This window comes from Pongo pygmaeus, chromosome 12 (assembly GCF_028885625.2).
Source record: "Pongo pygmaeus isolate AG05252 chromosome 12, NHGRI_mPonPyg2-v2.0_pri, whole genome shotgun sequence".
Lineage (NCBI taxonomy): Eukaryota > Metazoa > Chordata > Mammalia > Primates > Hominidae > Pongo > Pongo pygmaeus.
This window is the reverse complement of record NC_072385.2, coordinates 40,413,320-40,432,207: the sequence shown is the minus strand read 5'-3', so window position 1 is coordinate 40,432,207 and position 18,888 is coordinate 40,413,320. Positions and strand designations below refer to the sequence as shown.

General features: G+C 36.9%; 1 protein-coding gene across 19 annotated transcripts in view; it reads right to left on the bottom strand.

Annotated features, from left to right (window-relative positions):
• Nucleotides 1-18,888, bottom strand: part of CCDC138 (coiled-coil domain containing 138) — a 100,338-nt gene that overhangs the window by 74,342 nt on the left and 7,108 nt on the right. For all 19 annotated transcript variants that reach the window (XM_054475321.1, XM_063648530.1, XM_063648525.1 and 16 more), the window contains 5 exons: nt 17,083-17,264; nt 13,230-13,388; nt 9,297-9,416; nt 1,585-1,662; nt 1,366-1,473 (listed from right to left, as the gene is read on the bottom strand). In XM_054475321.1, the coding sequence (XP_054331296.1) occupies nt 1,366-1,473; nt 1,585-1,662; nt 9,297-9,416; nt 13,230-13,388; nt 17,083-17,264 (647 nt within the window). The remainder of the gene's footprint in view (nt 1-1,365; nt 1,474-1,584; nt 1,663-9,296; nt 9,417-13,229; nt 13,389-17,082; nt 17,265-18,888) is intronic.

Genomic DNA, 18,888 nt, shown 5'->3' with positions numbered 1-18,888 from the left:
CACCCATTGGAAGGGTCAAAATGAACAAAATTGAAAAAACCAAATGTTGACAAGGTTGTGGAGCAACCAAAACTTTGATACACTGTTAATGGGAGTATAAAACAGTACAACCAATTTGGAAAACTGTCAGTTTCTTAAAAACATACATCTACCTTTATCTACCTTATGACCCAGAAATTGTAGTCCTGGTATATATCCAAAAGAAATGAAAACATACATCCATAAAAACCCTGTACATCAATATTCGTAGCAGCTTTATTTATTGCAGACAAAAACTAGAAAAAGCCCAGGTGTCTATCAATAGAAGAATGAAGGAACAAACTCTGATACAGTCATACAACGAAATACTATTGAGCAATAGTAAGGAACAAACTACTGATACACTCATAATTATGCTGAGAAAAGCCTTACACAAACAAGTACACACAATACAATTCCACTGACCAAATGTCTCAAACAGGCAAAACAAATTTCTGCAAAACTTCTGGCAGAAAAGAATGACCAAGAAAGGGTATTAGAGAACTTTCTAGGATAGTGGAAAGTTCTATATTCTAGGATAGTGGAAGTATTCTGTATTTGGTTGTAGACAACATGAAATATTTATCAAAATTAATCAAACTTTACACTAAAGGATTTCTGCATTATGTTACCATATGTAATTTATATCTCAAATTTTAAAAATTCTTAGGGAAAAAAAGATACATGGAAATCCATTCAGGGATGGGTTGTAGTCTTGACTGAAATATAATAGCAAATGCTTGTGAAGTGTTAAAACATACTAAGCAATAAAGCCATTAATGATGTGTCAATGATACTGTACCTGAAACACTGCTGAAATATAATAGTTTTGTTTTTGTAAATGAAAGTATATTTTAAATATTCTTGAGATATTTCCCTATTAAAAAATTATTATGGTGAATCCCTTCCATAGCAAACATTCCAAAAAGAATGTTTGCTAAATCAAAGAGAAAAGATTAAAGCACAAGAGAAATCTTCCTGGCTTTCCATTGGAGAAATTTTCTTTTTTTTTTTTTTTTTTTTTTTTTAACAGAGTCTCGCTCTGTCGCCCAGGCTGGAGTGCAGTGGCGCAATATCGGCTCACTGCAACCTCCACCTCCCAGGTTCCAGCAATTCTCCTGCCTCAGCCTCTCGAGTAGCTGGGACTACAGGCATGTGCCACCATGCCTGGCTAATTTTCTGTATTTTTAGTAGAAACGGGGTTTCACCATGTTGGCCAGGATGATCTCGATCTCCTGACATTGTGATCCGCCCATCTTGGCCTCCCAAAGTGCTGGGATTACAGGTGTGGGCCACCGCGCCCAGCCGAGAAATTTTCAATCATATCAAATCATAATTCAAACTTACCTTGTAAGTTTTTGAAACTGGTGCTTTTTCTTGTTTTAAACTTTTCATTTCATGAACAGCATGGGAACTTCCTTTCAATCTCTGTATTGTCATAAACTCGTACTTCCTCTGCAACAGTATATATGCATGAATTAAAGGACAATTGTATCAAAATGAGTAAACTCAAAGGCAATCATCTAAAAACATACTTGTGTCCGTAGAGAAGAACAGGCAACTTACCTGTAAATTATCTAAACGAGCTTGAACTCTTTTAGCCTGAATGTCTATCTTCCTGTTTTCTTCACTTGCTTCATTTAACTAAAGGGTAGAAAAAGTTAGATATTTCAATATAAACCTTCAACTGGTTTCATACTAAGGGTTTCCCAATCTACTATCTAATCTGCTCGATATTACTAACCAATGTAACAAAACAGAGACAGCATTCATGATTAACTTAGATCACAACTGAAGTTGTCGTTTTTCCCTAAAATATTAACGGTTTGTAAGATCATTTACTTCACTTTATGAAAAATGTACAAGACTCCAGATGTCTTAAAAGCATATACATATATTTTAGTGAAAATGTTTTTATTAATAAGTACATTGTTATTTGAACTATAACATATATAAAGAAAAGTATAAAATCCTAAGTATGCAGTGCAATGAGCTATAACTGGGATTGCATTACTTGGATTATGTGTATATGTGTCTGTGTATATACTGATATGTATATATATATGGAAGAACTGACTTCCTATATATGTATAGGAAGAATATTGAGTCTTCCTATATATGGATAGGAAGAATATTGAGTCTTCCTATCCATGAACATATCTTCAATTTATTTAGGTTTTATTTTCTTTTAATAATGTTTTGTAGTTTTCAAGTAGAGATGTCTTGCACATCTCTCTTTAGATTTATTCCTGGGTATCCAATTATTTTTTTATTATATTGCTTATGGTATCTTATAATAAAATTTGTGATATATATACACCATGAATAGAATACTATGTGGCCATAGTAAAGAATGAAATCATGTCTTTTGCAGCAACATGGATGGAGCTGGAGGTCATTAATCCTAAGTGAAATAACTTAGAAACAGAAAATTGAATACTGTATGTTCTCATTTATAAGTCAAAGATAAACAATGGGTACACACATATGGAAATAACAGATACTAGGGACTCCAAAAGGGAAGGGGGGAGAGGGGTAGGGGTTGAAAATTAACCTACTGGGTACAATGTTCACTATTTGAGTGAAGAGTACATTTTAGAAGCCCAGACCTCACTGTTACACAATATATCCATGTAACAAAGCTGCACATGCACCCTCTGAATTTAAAATAATTTTCTTAAAAAATGAAAAGTGGCTTTTTGAAAAAATAAAAAAACCTAAGAAAAAAGAAGAGGCTGAGTGCAGTAGCTCACACCTGTAATCCCAGCACTTTGGGAGGGTGAGGCAGGAGGATCACTTGAGCCCAGTTCAAGACCAGCCTCAGCAACACAATAAGACCTCATCTCTACAACAAAATTAAAAAATTAAGTACAGGTAGTGGTGCATGCCTGCAGTCCCAGCTACTAAGGAGGCTGAAGCAGAAGGGTGGTTTAAGCCCTGGAGGTTAAGGCTACAGTAAGCCATGGTCATGCCACTGCACTTCAGCCTGGGAGACAGAGGGAGACAATCAAAAAAAAAAAAAAAAGGGAAAGAAAGAAAAGGGAGAGAAGAAATAGTAGCAAGGAGCAAGGGAAGGAAGGGAAGGAAATAGAAAAGGAAGGCAGGGGTAGGGGGGTAAGGAAGGCAGAGGGAGGGGAGGGAGGGGAGGAAGGGAAGAAGGAAAGAAGAAAGAAAAAAAAGAAAAGAAAAAAGGAGAAAAGACCCAAATAGATAAAATCGGAAAAATCGGAAACAAAAAGAGAGACATTACAAGCGGTACCACAGAAATACAAGGATCACTAGAGACTACAGAGATCATTATGAAACAACTATATGCCAACAAACTGGAAAACCTAGAGGAAATGGATAAACTCCTAGGCACATGTAACGTAAGACTGAACCAAGAAGAAACAGAAAACTAGAACAGACCAATCATAAGTAACAAGATTGAATTGTAGTAAAAAGTTTCCCAACGAAGAAAAGCCCGAACTAAATGGCTTCACTGCTGAACTGTACTTTTAAATTCACTAAATGGCTTCACTGCTGAATTAAAATTTTTAAAGAACAAACACCAATTCTTCTCAAACTATCCCAAAAAACTGAAGGGTAGAGAATTCTTCCAAACTCATTGTACAAAGCCAGCACTACCATGATACCAAAACCAAACCAAGACACAACAAGAAAACTCCAGGCCAATATTCCTGATGAACACAGATGCAAAAATCCTCAACAAAATATTAGCAAACCAAATTCAACAACATACCAAAAAGATAATATACCATAACCAAGTGAGATTTATCCCAGGGACACAGGAAGGCTCAAATATGCAAATAAAAAAATGTGATAATCACGTTTTAACAGAATGAAAAGTATAACAGAATGAAATATAAAAACCTTACGATCATTTCAATAGACACAGAAAAAAGTATTTGATAAAATTCAACAACATCTCTTCACAGTAAAAACTCTCAAAAAATTAGGTACAGAAGGAATGTACTTCAACACATTAAAAGCTATATATAACAAACACACAATTAACATCATACTGAACAGGGAAAAGCTGAAAATTTTTCCTCTAAGAACTAGAACAAGACAAGGATGCTCATTCTCATCACTCTTGTTGAATATGGTACTAGAAGTACTAGCCAGAGTAATTAAGTAAGAGAAAGAAATAAAAGACATCCAAATTGGAAATAACAGGCTGGGTGTGATGACTCATGCCTGTAATCCCAGCAATATGGGAGGCCGAGGCAGGCGGATCACCTGAGGCCAGGAGTTCAAGACCAGCCTGGCCAACACAGCAAAACCCCGTCTCTACTAAAAGTACAAAAATTGGCCAGATGTGGTGGCGCATGCCTGTAATCCCAGCTACTCGGGAGGCTGAGGCAGGAGAATTGTGTGAACCCAGGAGGTGGAGGTTGCAGTGAGCAGATATCGTGCCGCTGCACTCCAGCCTGGGCGACACAGTGAGACTCCATCACAAACAAACAAACAAACAAACACAAATTGGAAATGAGTCAAATTGTCCTTCTTTGGATGACATGATCTTCAATGCAAAGAAACCGAAAGACTCCACCAAAAATTTCTCAGAACTGATAAATTTGGTAAAGTTGAAGGACACAAAATCAACATACGAAAATCAGTAGCATTTCCAAACACTAACAACAAACTAACTGAAAAAGAAAGAAAGAAATCTATCCTGTTTACAATGACTACAAAAATAAAATAAAATACCTGGGAATAAATTTAACCAAGGAAGTGAAAGATTTCCACGATGAAAACTATAAAACACTGACGAATGAAACTGAAGATCACACACACACACACAAAAAGAAGACATTTCATGTTCACGGACTGGAACAATTAATACTGTCAAAATAACCAAAGTCATCTACAGATTCAACATAATGTTTATTAAAATACCAACAACATTCTTCACAGAAATAGAAAAAAATTCTAAAATGTGTATGAAATCATGAAAGACCCCAAAAAAGCAAAAGCGATCCTGTGCGAAAACAACAAAGCTGGAGGCATCACACTACTCAAACTCAAAATATACTGCAAAACTATAGTAACCAGAACAGCATAGTACTGGCATAAAAACAGACATGTAGACTAATGGAACAGCATAGAGAACTCAGAAATAAATCCACACATTTACAGCCAACTGATTTTCTACAAAGGTGCCAACAACATTAATAAGGGAGATGACAGTCTCCTCAACAAATCATGAGGGAAATGGATATCCATATGCCTAAGAATAAAACTAGACCCCCATCTCCCATCACAGACAAAAATCAACCCAAAATGGATTAAAGAGTTTGAAATATAAGACCCAAAACTATGAAACTACTAGAGGAAAAAATGGGAAATAGTTCAGGACAATCGACTGGGCAAAGATATTACGGCTAAGACCTCAAAAGCACAAACAACAAAAACAAAAACAGACAAATGAGATTGGAAACAATAAAAAGAATAATGTGACAACCTGCAGAATAGGAGAAAATATATGCAAACTATTCATCCAACTAGGGTGAAAATCCAGACAACACAAGGAACTCAACAGCAAAAAAAAAATAATCCAAATAAAAAATGGGTAAATAATCTGACTAGACATTTCTCAAACAAAGGCATACGAAGAGCCAACAGGTATATGAAAAAATGCTCAATATCACTAATCATCAGGTTAATGCAAATCGAAACCATGATCAGGTTATCAGTCTCATCCCAGTTAGAAAGGCTATGAAAAAGACAAAAAGTAATAAACGTTGGTGAGGATGTGGAGAAGGGAAACTCTTTTACATTGTTGGTGGGGACATAAATTAACACAGCCGTTATGAAAAACAGTATTCAGGTTCCCAAAAAAACAAAAAACACAACTACCATATGATCCTGCAATACCACTTCTGGGTATATATTCACAGGAAAGAAAATCAGTATACTGAAGAGATATCTGCACTCCCATGTTTACTGCAGCAGTATTTGCAACAGCCAAAGTATGGAAAGTAGCCAACTTATGTGTCCATCAATAGATAAATTTATAAAGAAAATGTGGTTATACATTTTCTTTATAACCACATTTTCTTTATACATACAGAATGAAATACTGTTCAGCTATGAAAAAGAACAAAATCTCATCATTTGCAGCAACATGGATGAGCCTGAAAGACCTTATGTTAAGTGAAATAAGCCAAGTACAGAATGATAAATACCACATGTTCTTACTCATGTGGAAGCTAAAAAACAAGTTGATCTCACAGAAGTACAGAATATAATATTGGTTACTAGAGGTTGGGATGGCTGTGGAAAGGAAGAAATGTGGAGAAGTTGGTTAACAAACACAAAATTAGAACTGAATAGGAGGGGCTGGGTACAGTGGCTCAGGCCTGTAATCCAAGCACTTCGGGAGGCCGAGGCAGGTGGATCACTTGGTTTGAGACCACCCTGGCCAACATGGTGAAACCCCGTCTCTACTAAAAATACAAAAATTAGCCAGGTGTGGTGGTGGGTGCCTGTAATCCCAGATACTCGGGAGGCTGAGGCAGGAGAATTGCTTGAGTCCAGAAGGCAGAGGTTGCAGTGAGCCAAGATCATGCCACTGCACTCCTGCCTAGGCGACAGAATGAGATTCATCTCAAAAAAACAAAACAAAACAAAAAGAAGAACCAGATAGGAGGAATAAGTTCTAGCTTTATAGCACTACAGGATAACTACAATCAACAATTTATGGTATATTTTCACATAGATAAAGAGAGGATTTTGACTATTTCCAATACAAAGAGATGATAAATGTTTGAGCTGATGGATTAGCTAATTACTCTGATCATTACACATTACTGTATCAAATATCACTGTACTCCATAATTATGCATAATTATGTCAATTAAAAATAATTTTAAAACCCCATTCAATGGAGTTCTTAAATTCAATTGATGTATTTTTTAGTTTTCAAATTTCAATTTAATTCCTTTCCATAGACTTATTATATAGGCAAAAATGTACCTATGGTAGGAATTCTCTAATGAAGTTGTCAATCTATTTTTCTACTTTCTTGAACACATTAATCATTATTTTAAAGTCATTGCCTGTTAAATTCCAATATCTGGATCATTCGCAAGTATGCTTATATTCTCTGGGGTTTTTTTTCTTCATTCTCAGTTATGCAAGTCTGTCTTTTGACATGCTTATTAATTTTGTATAGAATGAAAGACATATTTTCCTCTGCTAGGCATTTAAACTGAGGAGTAAGCACCTTAATCTGATCAGGAACTGCGCTTAATCAAGGCCAGGTTTCAGTTTAGGAAAGTTCTGTCTCCCTCTAATTCACCCAGTCCCAAGGCACAACGCTGCTCCTTTCAACTGAGATCTTGGGGTGTTCACTGGGACTATCTCCCCATCATGAGGCTTGAACATTAATCCTTGCCTCCTCAGCTTGGCTAGACTTAATGAGAAATGCTTTTAAATTATTAGAAAATGTATATCCAGTGTTAGCATAAATTACTATGTAAGTCAGTCACAGAAATAACATATCTTTTTCTTCAGTAATTTCAAAGTACATGTTATTCATCTAGCCAGGAGCTGGGTGAATATGCCCATTGCTTGTTTTTATAAATACAGTCGTTTTGGAACACAGCCACGCTCATTCACTTATTGCCTACGGCTGTTTTTGCATTACGATGGCAGAGCTGGGTCACTGAAAGAGAGACCACACGGCCTACAAAGCCCAAAGTACTTACTATCTAGTCCTTAACAGAAAAAGTGTGCTGACCTCTGATCTAATCTTAACACAGAAACTATAAAAAAGCATTCTGCCAAATTTTTTCAGTTTGTACACATTAGCTCATAAATCCAATCATCAATAGGTCCAAATATTTAATAATCCACACGTCCACCCCAATTACCACACACTCATGCAACTGCATGCAAAATTATTAAGGATTACAGAAACCTAAGAGACAGGTATGGACAACAGTTTATCTATGCTAGGAATCTTTAAAATCCTCACAGGAGAGTGGCAGAATGAGACTGTAACGAGAAAAACCAATCTCTCCATGGATAAAGTGGGATTCCAAACAGACAACAGCCTGTCAAATTCATAGTCCAATAGTAACAGCCATAAATGAAATAAGGAAAGCTAAAGAATTACATCAGGTGAGAAACAGGTTACCTATGTATCACTGCCAAGGAGGAGGATCACAACAAGTAGAGATTAAAGGGAAACAAAAGCAGAAACAGAAAAGGACAGCTGGCAAAGGAACTCTAGGAGAGTCTGAGGCTTAAGTTACATAATCCATACCGATTCCCAGCCCAATGCTTTCATTTTCAAAGTGACGGGGTTTACTCCAATTTCTGCTCCAACATCTACTCCCCACACAATCTAATATATACATAATCATTCTCTTGTCTTTCTTTAACATACTCCTTTACTTTCACATCTTTCTGCCAAAAACTGGCAGATGGAAGGAAAAAAATAGACATAACTCACAAAACTATTTATGTTATGCAACTCTGGTATTATATGTTAATCTAAATTACAATTTTTTTTTTTTTTTTTTTTTTTGAGACGGAGTCTCGCTCTGTCGCCCAGGCTGGAGTGCGGTGGCACAATCTCAGCTCACTGAAAGCTCTGCCTCCTGGGTTCACGACATTCTCCTGCCTCAGCCTCTCGAGTAGCTGGGACTACAGGTGCCCGCCATCACGCCCGGCTAATTTTTTTTCTGTATTTTTAGTAGAGACGGGGTTTCACTGTGTTAGCCAGGATGGTCTCGATCTCCTGACCTCATGATCTACCTGCCTCGGCCTCCCAAAGTGCTGGGATTCCAGGCGTGAGCCACCACGCCCGGCCTACAATACTTATTTATATAAGTATGCTGCAATGTGATACCAGTTTATAACCATGAGAACATGAGCAATGTGAAGGTCTGAGTCTAGCATGATGCCTAGGATATAACAGATACTCAAAAATAAATGAATGTTAAATAAGTAGTGATAAATAATAAGTATTAAAGCCAGAGATCAGTACCTAAAAATGTAATTAGTTCTCAGGTTATCAGGTTTTTTTCCTTTGCTTGTCTTTTTTTCTTTTGCTTGTCAGTTGGTTGCCAGAACAAATAAAGAGAAGAGACCAAAAAGCTAAAGAATATTTTATTTACATTTGGAAGTATTTTAAAATAAAGCTAACAAATGTAATCCAAATTTTCTCTAGCTGAAACGTGTTCTAAGGTTGACTTTAATTTGTTATATATAAAATATACTTCTTAGAATGTCTTATGTCCAGTATATATCATAACAGGTCTTACCTGTTTTTTTAAGGTATCATTCAATTCTTTTAATGCATCAAAAGAGGACCTCAGTCTCTTGGTTTCTTTATTCTTTTCCTTAAGAACTTCGGTTAAGTGTTCAACTTCTGCATCATGTTGCTAGGAGGAGAAAAAAAAAAAAAACTCTGACCTAAAACTTGTAAGGATTGTATATCACTAATACTATGGAACGTGAATTAATTACAAGTAAGAACTCCTTCAATCACAAAAACTGTAATCAGTGTATTTAAGCACAAGTGACTAGTGTGGCAAGTAATTTATAAAAACCATGCAATCTACCAAGATAACAACAAAACATCAAAGGCATTTACAACATACTTATTAAAACATATTAGCATTTACAAAGTAGCAATGAGTCTATTTTCTGCTTCTGCTCAGAAAAATCCACTCACACAAACTCATGGAAATATTTTGTTTAACATCATGGAATAATAAAACAGTAAAGAATTTCTGATACTCTTCAAGAGATAAGTAAGCTATTTATGGCTTTATAAAGTGTATAATTTACATTACCTTTGAGAAATGAAAGAAATCTTTCATAAAATCAACTAATTTCTCGTCCTCATAAAGCAGCTAAAATTTCTGATGCCTGCTTTTCATCTCAAAACATGTTAGATACATAATAAAATTTCTTAGCCCCAAACTATTTGACTCTTCTTAATCAGTTTTATAAATAATTCAAATCAACTTCCCCTCTAATTACATTTAAATGGGATACCATGTTTTAGATTTTAAATGTGAATACTTAATAGTTTCACCTTTCCCTCTCAATTTACTTATAAAGTTTTAAAACAAGTTCCTACCGGAAATCAAAAAACTGAATTAATTCCCTTCTTCCAAGTAGTGATATAAATACGATGAAAATAAGGCAATTATCTTTATACTTAATAAAAATAGATACACAAATCTAAAGAGAATCAAGAATAAGACTAAAATGGAGAGATCAGAGAATCTAAGCATTTTTTAGCCCTGTGAAAAAAATCCAATATTCTAAGAAGTTAATCTTCGTATGACTTTATTACTATATTAATTCCTTAAATAACTTAGGATATAGTCACAAATACAGTTATTTTTAAAACTAATATTTTCATTGTCCAACTTTTTCCATATCTAAAAGATATTAAAAACATATTCATTCCATTTCTAGCACAGCAGGATAAGCTCAATACACTCTTCTCCCACTGATTATAGCTAAAAGCCCTAAATAAACCATAAAACAACTAACTGACAACTGTGAAAAGAAAAAAGGGGAAGACATTGTGATGGGAGAGAAAACTTGTAGAAGCAACCCTCAACGGTAAAGTTTCCTGCATTTTTGTTTTTCCTCTTCTCTCAACATTTTGCCTCAGGGTGTGTCCCAGACATGGAGAAGTAGAACAAAAACTTCCACTAGCTGGGCACAGTGGTGCACATCTGTAGTCCCAGCCACTCAGGAGGCCGAGGGAGGAAGATGACTCGAGGGTGCAGTGAGCTATGACGATGTCTGTGAATAGCTACTGCGCTCCAGCCTGGGCAACACAGCGAGACTCTGTCTCTAAAACAATTTAAAAAAAAATTTATTTTTTTAAATTTCCACTAAAGCTCTAAAAAATGTCCACTAAAGAATGAGAGAAAACCAGTCTTCCTGGCAAGAAAATCAGGAAGAGGGGCCTCTACGAGCCAGAGTGTGGGGAGAATCCCGCAGAAGAGAGACTCAAAAAGAGGATCCTCTCACTCTGGTGTTTATGAACCTGTACAAGTTGGGCTCACCTTTGAGCCGCTCAGGCAGGCACAGGACAGACCAAAAGCAGTAGAGCAAACGCTTGGAGAATGGAGCTCAGTTTAAAACTATTACTTAAGTCTTGGCTAACACTTCAATGCCTCTTTACGTGCACAAAAAACAGCCAGAGCAGCACAGCAAAAGCTTTGAGAAATGCATTAGGATTTTAAACTGTTACCCAAGTCTCCGACCAACCTTTAAGAGGCACAGGCTCAAGACAACTCCACAGCAACATTGCAAAGGCTTTGAAAGCTGAACTGAGATGAGAACCACTGCCCAGAGGAGGTGAGAAAAAACTGAGGCCTGGCCAGGCATGCCTGTGATCCCAGCACTTTGGGAGGGCGAGGCAGGTGGATTGCTTGAGGTCAGGAATTCAAGACCAGCCTGACCAACATGGTGAAACCCCATCCCTACTAAAAATACAAAAATTAGCCGGGCATGGTGGTGGGCGCCTGTATTCCCAGCTACTCAGGAGGCTAAGGCAGGAGAATCGCTTGAACCCAAGAGGTGGAGGTTGTAGTGAGCCGAGATCGTGTCACTGCACTCCAGCCTGGATGACAGAGCGAGACTATCTCAAAAAAAAAAAAAAAAAAAAAAAAAAAGTGAGGCCTAAATCTAATTGCTGAATGCTTTAAAATCAACAATATTCTCCAGAGGGTAACAACAGAACCCAAAATCTATACATTAACCAGAAGGTCTTGAATATACCCTGAAAATCACTGAACATACAAAGAACCAAACAATGTGACTAAGCCTCAAGAAAAAAGATAACCAACAGATCCCAATCTTGAGATGATACAGGTGATACATAGTTTTTAAACGATGATCCATGAGGTAAAAGTAAATACATATAAACGTAAATATAAAGACAGAAATGCTTATGAGAAAAACAAAAATAAATTTTTTAAACAACTTGAAATTTTAGAATTTTTAAATATCAAAAATAAAAATTTCACTAGATGGGCTCAATAGCAACACGGAGATTAAAAAAGAAATAATGAACTTTAAGATGGATCAAGAAACTATCTGAAGAACACTGAAGAAAATAATGGGAAAAAAAGGAATGGCACCTCAGAAATCTGTGGGGAAACAGCACAAGGAGTCACTGGAGATCCAGGAGAAGACAAGAAAGAAAGTGGAAAAAATATTTGATGAAATATTGGCTGAAGATTCCCCAAATGTGGCAAAAGACAAAATTTTCCAAATTCAAGAAGCTCAGTTAACCACAAACAGAACAAACTGAAAGAAAAGCATGTCAAGAAACACTGTAAATAAACTGTTACTGAAAACCAAAGATAAAGAAAAATCATAAAATGATGCTATTAACATGACATTCTGGAAAAGGCAGATGTACTGGGACAGAAAATAGGTCAGTGGTTGCCAAGGGCTGATGCTGGAGGAAAGGGATAGCTACAAGAGAGCATAAGGGAACTGCTGGCGAGTTGAACTACTCTTGATCTTGTTGATGGTTGTGATTACAAAACTGAATGCATTTTTCAAAACTCATAGAAATGTACAACAATGAATTTTACTCCAAGTAAGTTATATGTACAGTAATATATGTCTTGATATGAAGCAAGGTATATTATACCACCTATATAATATCCTTGCCAAAAATATTTTATCTACATATTATCGTTAGGAAGCAATCAGGCAAATCCACAATGTAACATATAAGACTGCTGGCCTGAATTCTTCAAAGATGGTGAGGTTGAGTGCTCTAGATTCAAAGAAACCAAAAAGATATAACAACCAAACATAACGCATGAATCTTGTCTAGTTCCTTGATCAAACAAACAAACAACACCCCCCCACAAACAATAAAAGACATACTTAAGACCAATTGAGAAAGTAAACACGGACTATAAATAAGTTATTTAGTTAGCATTAATTTCCTGATGTGCTAATGGTCTGGAGAATATCTTTATTCTTAGGAGATACATACTGAGGTATTTAGGGACAGAATCATGATTTTTACAAACTGCTTTCAAATGGATCAGAAAAAATATGTGTGTGTGTGTGTGTGTGTGTAGGTGTGGAGAGGAGGAGGAAGGGAAGGAGAAATAAGCAAATGTGCCAAAATGTTAGTAACTAGTGAATCTAAGAAGAAAAGAAGAAATATACCACTCTAAAATCAAAGGCTATATAGTTACCTCTTTTATAATTTGAAATCTTGTAAGAACCTCTTCTTCAACACCTTTAATTTTACTCAAGGCATTTTCATGTCTGAAAAGCAGTTGTTCTCTTTCAAGTAAAAAACGTTCTCGCTTTTGAAGTTCTTCAGCAAATTTCTGTTGTGCTGCAGTTTCACACTGTATCAAAATGCCAGACTTAAATGTTCTTGAAAAGTCACAAATTCTGCAAATTATATTCCTATTGGCTGACATTGTGGTTTAACCAAGTGGTTTTCAGGAATACAGGGGTACCTAAGGACAATCTGGATTACAGTACCTTGACTAATATAGCAAGTAAACTTGCACAGAAGTTACATCTTGATTTTAAATGATATGACACTATAGTAAGAGTTCACTGTGATGATGCAAGACAATTTAGGGTCCAAAATGGATCAGCACTATGCAGATTTAGTTCCCCATCCAGCTTAAATTCCATGCTCTGCTTCCACATCATAGTCCACTACTTTACCTATACCCTCCACTCCCTCATCTTGTTGTCTATCACCTTGGGCTGAAAGAATGAGGTCTGGATTAGCACACTGACCATCTTCCCTGGCCCCATGCTACTCAGCTAAGTACCACTGGAGAAAAAAAAAAAATCACACACCATGAAAAGTGGCCCCATTGCGAATTCATGGTCTCAATCCTGTACCAGATTCTCAATGCAGTCCAAAAACCTTTTTATATGTTCACAACCAGCTCTCTCTCCCTCATTCTCCAAAGTGTCTATTTTGAGCCTTCTCCATTCTATTAATTTGGAATACATCATGTCCTATATTCCACTCTCTGTGAATAGCCTGGTCTCTAACTTCACCGGGAAAAAACAGAAGACGGCAGAAGAAAACATCAATCTCTTTCTCATAAAATACATATATACATGCTTCTCCTTCCCTCATTAAAAAGGCAGGCTCAGAATCATATTGCCTTAAGCCATCCTGTGAAGACTGCTCTGCTGATTATCCCTCCACTATTTTCAATCTCTCCCACCCCATCTGAACTAAAATCTCTCTTGGCCCCACCCACTCACCTCCTCCCCTTTACAACCATCTACATTTGCTGAGGTCTCTCATTTCAGAATCACTCCTCAACTCACTTAAGACTGGCTTCAGCCCATATTCCTCTATTGAAATGACTTACCTATTACTAAATCTAAAGGTCACTTTTCAGTCCTTATTTTATTGATTCTCTCAATAGCATTTTATACTGCTGTCTCTTTCCTCCAGCTTAAAATGAAGGAGAGCCTTCATTGGTTTCCATGACACCATTCTCCTAGTTTTCCACTAACTCTCTCTGGCCATGGCTTCTCAGGCTCCTTTATAGGCTCTGCTTCCTCTACTGTCACTTAATTACTAATATTCCTTATGATTTGGGCTGGAGCAATTTTCCTTCTCATTCCTTATACTCTTTCTGCTTAATTATATCCACTCGATGGCTAAAATTACCAAGTATATGCTAATTGTTTCCAACCTACAACTGCTCAGATCTTTCTCACAGGCTCCAAAGTCAAGTCCAAACAGCCTACTTAACATCCCCACCAAGGTGATGGGGATATCTATTACCTCAAACATTTATTCTTTCTTTGTGTTGAGAACATTACAATTGTTCTCTAGCTCCTTTAAAATATACAATAAATTATCATTAACTATAATTTCTCTATTGTACTAGTAAATACTGAAACTTACTCCTATCTAACTGTATTTTTGTACCCATTAACTAACCTCTCTTCACCCCTGCTACCCTTACCCTCCCAGCCTCTGGCAACCACCATTCCATCTCTATTTCTATGAGATCCACTTCTTTAGTTCCCACCCCACATGAGTGAGAACATGCAATGTCTGTCCTTCTGTGCCTGGCTTATTTCTCTTAATATAATGACCTCCAATTCTATCTATGCTGCTGTCAATGACAGGATTTCATTCTTTTTATGGCTGAATAATAGTCCATTGTGTATAGATACCACATTTTCTTTATCTGCCAATGGACACTTAGATTGACTCCATATTTTGGTTATTATGAACAGAGCTGCAAAGAACATGGGAGTGCAGGTATCTCTTCCATACACTGTTTTCTTTTTTCAGGGATATACCCAGGAGTGGGATTGCTGGATCATACGGTAGTTCTACTTATAGTTTAAGGAACCTCCAAAGTGTTTTCCACAGTGGCTGGACTTACAAAGTAAATGTTAAAGTCAAATTAAACTACAGACTGATTTGGCCGGGCGCGGTGGCTCACGCCTGTAATCCCAGCACTTTGGGAGGCAGAGGCAGGTGGATCACGAGGTCAGGAGATCGAGACCATCCTGGCTAACACAGTGAAACCCCATCTCTATTAAAAATACAAAAAAAAAAAATTAGCCGGGCGTGGTGGCAGGTGCCTGTAGTCCCAGCTACTCGGGAGGCTGAGGCAGAATGGCGAGAACCCAGGAGACGGAGCTTGCAGTGAGCCGAGATTGCGCCACTGCACTCCAGCCTGGGCGACAGAGCGAGAGTCCGTCTCAAAAAAATAAATAAAATAAATAAACTATAGACTGATTAAACCAGTTAATCCATTGTACTTCATTTTTTTCTTATTAAACATCTTTATGTTTGCTACAAATGACAGATATATCCTTGCAATCTTGCCTGTTCTTTTTTATCCTATAAAGTGTTATCAAAGGAATCTTCCTAAAACCTGACTTTTTACTCTGACACTCCTTTGCTTAAAAACTTGTAAAATACCCAGCCTGAGTTTTCATTATTTTCTTTCTTCCAGACAGGCTAATAAATGCACAATTGGACAATCACTGCTTTTCAGAACACCTCTCATTTACAATTCCTTACACCTGGAATGCCCTTTCCACTATTATCTTTCTCAGTCAAAGACCAGATTAAGTCTCTCCCTAAACTTTTCCTGGTGACTTTAGGCTAAAATAATCTTTTTCTAAAATGCTATGGTAATTACAATCTGAATTATTTTGACAAAACGAAATACCGGTTTTAAAGAAATACTTAATTATTTCATGTGTTTCCAATGGGAAGAATTTCAAACAGATACTGTGCATTACATACACTTCTGCTTCCTTCTCTACTTCTCGTGGATGCTTCATATATAAATTATACTCTTTAGGCTGGGTGCTGTGGCTCATGCCTGTAATCCCAGCACTTTCGGAGGCCAAATGGGGGCAGATCACCTGAGGTCAGGAGTTCAAGACCAGCCTAGCCAACACGGTGAAACCCCATCTCTACTAAAAATACAAAAAATTGGCTAGGCGGGGTGGCGTGCACCTGTAATCCCAGCTACTCAGGAGGCTGAGGCAGGAGAATCACTGGAACCCAGAAGGCAGAGGCCACAGTGAGCCAAGATCACACACCACAGCACTCCAGCCTAGGTGACAGAGCAAGACTCCATCACAAAAAAAAAAAAAAAAAAAACACTTTAGAAACAAAAAACCCCAAAGACAGATAATAAGCAAATGTTAAGAGTTCAATTTTGATGAGAGTTGACAAGAGGACTTTTTATATATAAGTACTTAAAACAATAAAGCTAGAGCATCTACATCAAAAAGCATACTTTATCAGATTTTATTGCTTAAGAAAGGATGGGATGGAAATCAAATAAAATACAAGACAGTCTGAAACACACACCTACAAATAAAAACGCCACTGTCTCTATTTTCTCTCAGCCACTGTATTTATCCCTTCATTAGTCCCTATAATTTGAGTTTGTCCCCTTCCGTCCTTGTCTTGACAAACTTATCTAAAGTAATTAAAATGAAATATATTCAAATTTTGTAAATGCTTGGTTCTTAAAACATAAATATTTCTGAATTCTCGATTCAGTATTTAGTTCTTACCTGCAGTTTCAGATGTATCTGAAATAATTCATCATATATCTGACTGATCTGATGTGGAAGTAAACTCCGCTTGTCTGATGCTTTAGATTTTGGATAGCTGACAGGTTTCAAAGGAGAGTCACCTGCATCACTACAAAACTCAGTCCGAGGTCTCGATGAGGTCTTATTAGTTGGCAAGGCAACTGCAAAGAAAATAACATTTGTATTATAAACTTTATTAACTTATTGTTTCAAATATTCTCAGAGTAACCTTTAGGAAGAGATGCTTTAAGTACAAATTATAACATTAAAAAGTTTCAAGAGAGACAAAGAAAATATAAAAAATATGGTAAAGTGGTAACATCGGAAAATTTGGGTGAAGGGTATACAGCAATTGACTGCACTATCTTTGCAACTTTTCTGTAAGTCTGAAATGATTTCAAAATAAAATATTTTAAAGGATATAAAAAGACACTAATTGCCAAGAAATGGAAAGCAACCTCAGAAGCCCCTAATCATGTTCTCCTCTCTCCCCTAAACCAAATTTACCACTAATGCAAATAAGTGTTACATGCTGCTTTGCTTTGCTGTTTAATCTCCATTACGTACATTTTAAAAGTCCTTGCTTGTTTTGCCTGCTTTTATATTTTATACATAATTATATTAACAATTTCTATAACCTCTTCTTTTAAACAGGTTCACAAATCTTCACTGTATATCCTATTTTGCAAACACTGCATACAGTATCCACCTATAGGTGGAAATTTGAGCTGATTTGGTTATACAGATGCTACACAGTCTTGTACGTGGCTTCTGGTGTACAAGTTTAAGAGTTTCCTGAGGGTGGCAGGGCGCGGTAGCTCACGCCTATAATTCCAGCACTTTGGGAGGCCAAGGTGGGCGGATCATGAGGTCAGGAGATTGAGACCATCCTGGCTAACACGGTGAAACCCCGTCTCTACTAAAAATACAAAAAAAAAAAAAAATTAGCCGGGCGTGATGGCGGGCGCCTGTAGTCCCAGCTACTCAGGAGGCTGAGGCAGGAGAATGGCGTGAATCCGGGAGGCGGAGCTTGCAGTGAGCCCAGATCGCGCCACGGCACTCCAGCCTGGGTGACAGAGCAAGACTTCGTCTCAAAAAAAAAAAAGTTTCATGAGGGTATATAAGTAGTAGCAAAATTGCTAGATCATAGGGTATATGTGCAGATTCAACTTTACTAGTGATGCCAAATTGTTTTCCAAAGTGGCTGTATCAATTTACTCTCCCAACAGCAGTAGATAAGTGAGTTCCTCTTGCTTGATATCCTTGCCAGCACTATACTGTCATAATTTATTTTTTTCTAACAATTAGAGTATAAAATGCTCTCGCTCAGTGGTTTTTTTGTTTTTGTTTTGTTTTTTGAGACGGAGTCTCGCTCTGTCGCCCAGGCTGGAGTGCAGTGGCGCGATCTCGGCTCACTATAAGCTCCGCCTCCCGAGAAGCTGGGACTACAAGGGCCTGCCACCAAGCCCGGCTAATTTTTTTTTTTTTTTTTTTTTTTTGTTTATAGAACAATTTATTTTTCTTTGGGTGTCTACCCAGTAATGGGATTACTGTGTCAAATGGTAATTCTGTTTAGTATTCGTTGAGAAATCTCTAAACTGCTTCCTACACTGGTTGAACTAATTTACATTCCCACCAACAGTTTATGAGTTTACAAGCATTCCCTTTTCTTTGCAGCCTAACCAGCATCTGTTATTTTTTTATTATTATTATTATTATTATTATTATTATACTTTAGGTTTTATGGTACATGTGCGCAATGTGCAGGTAAGTTACATATGTATA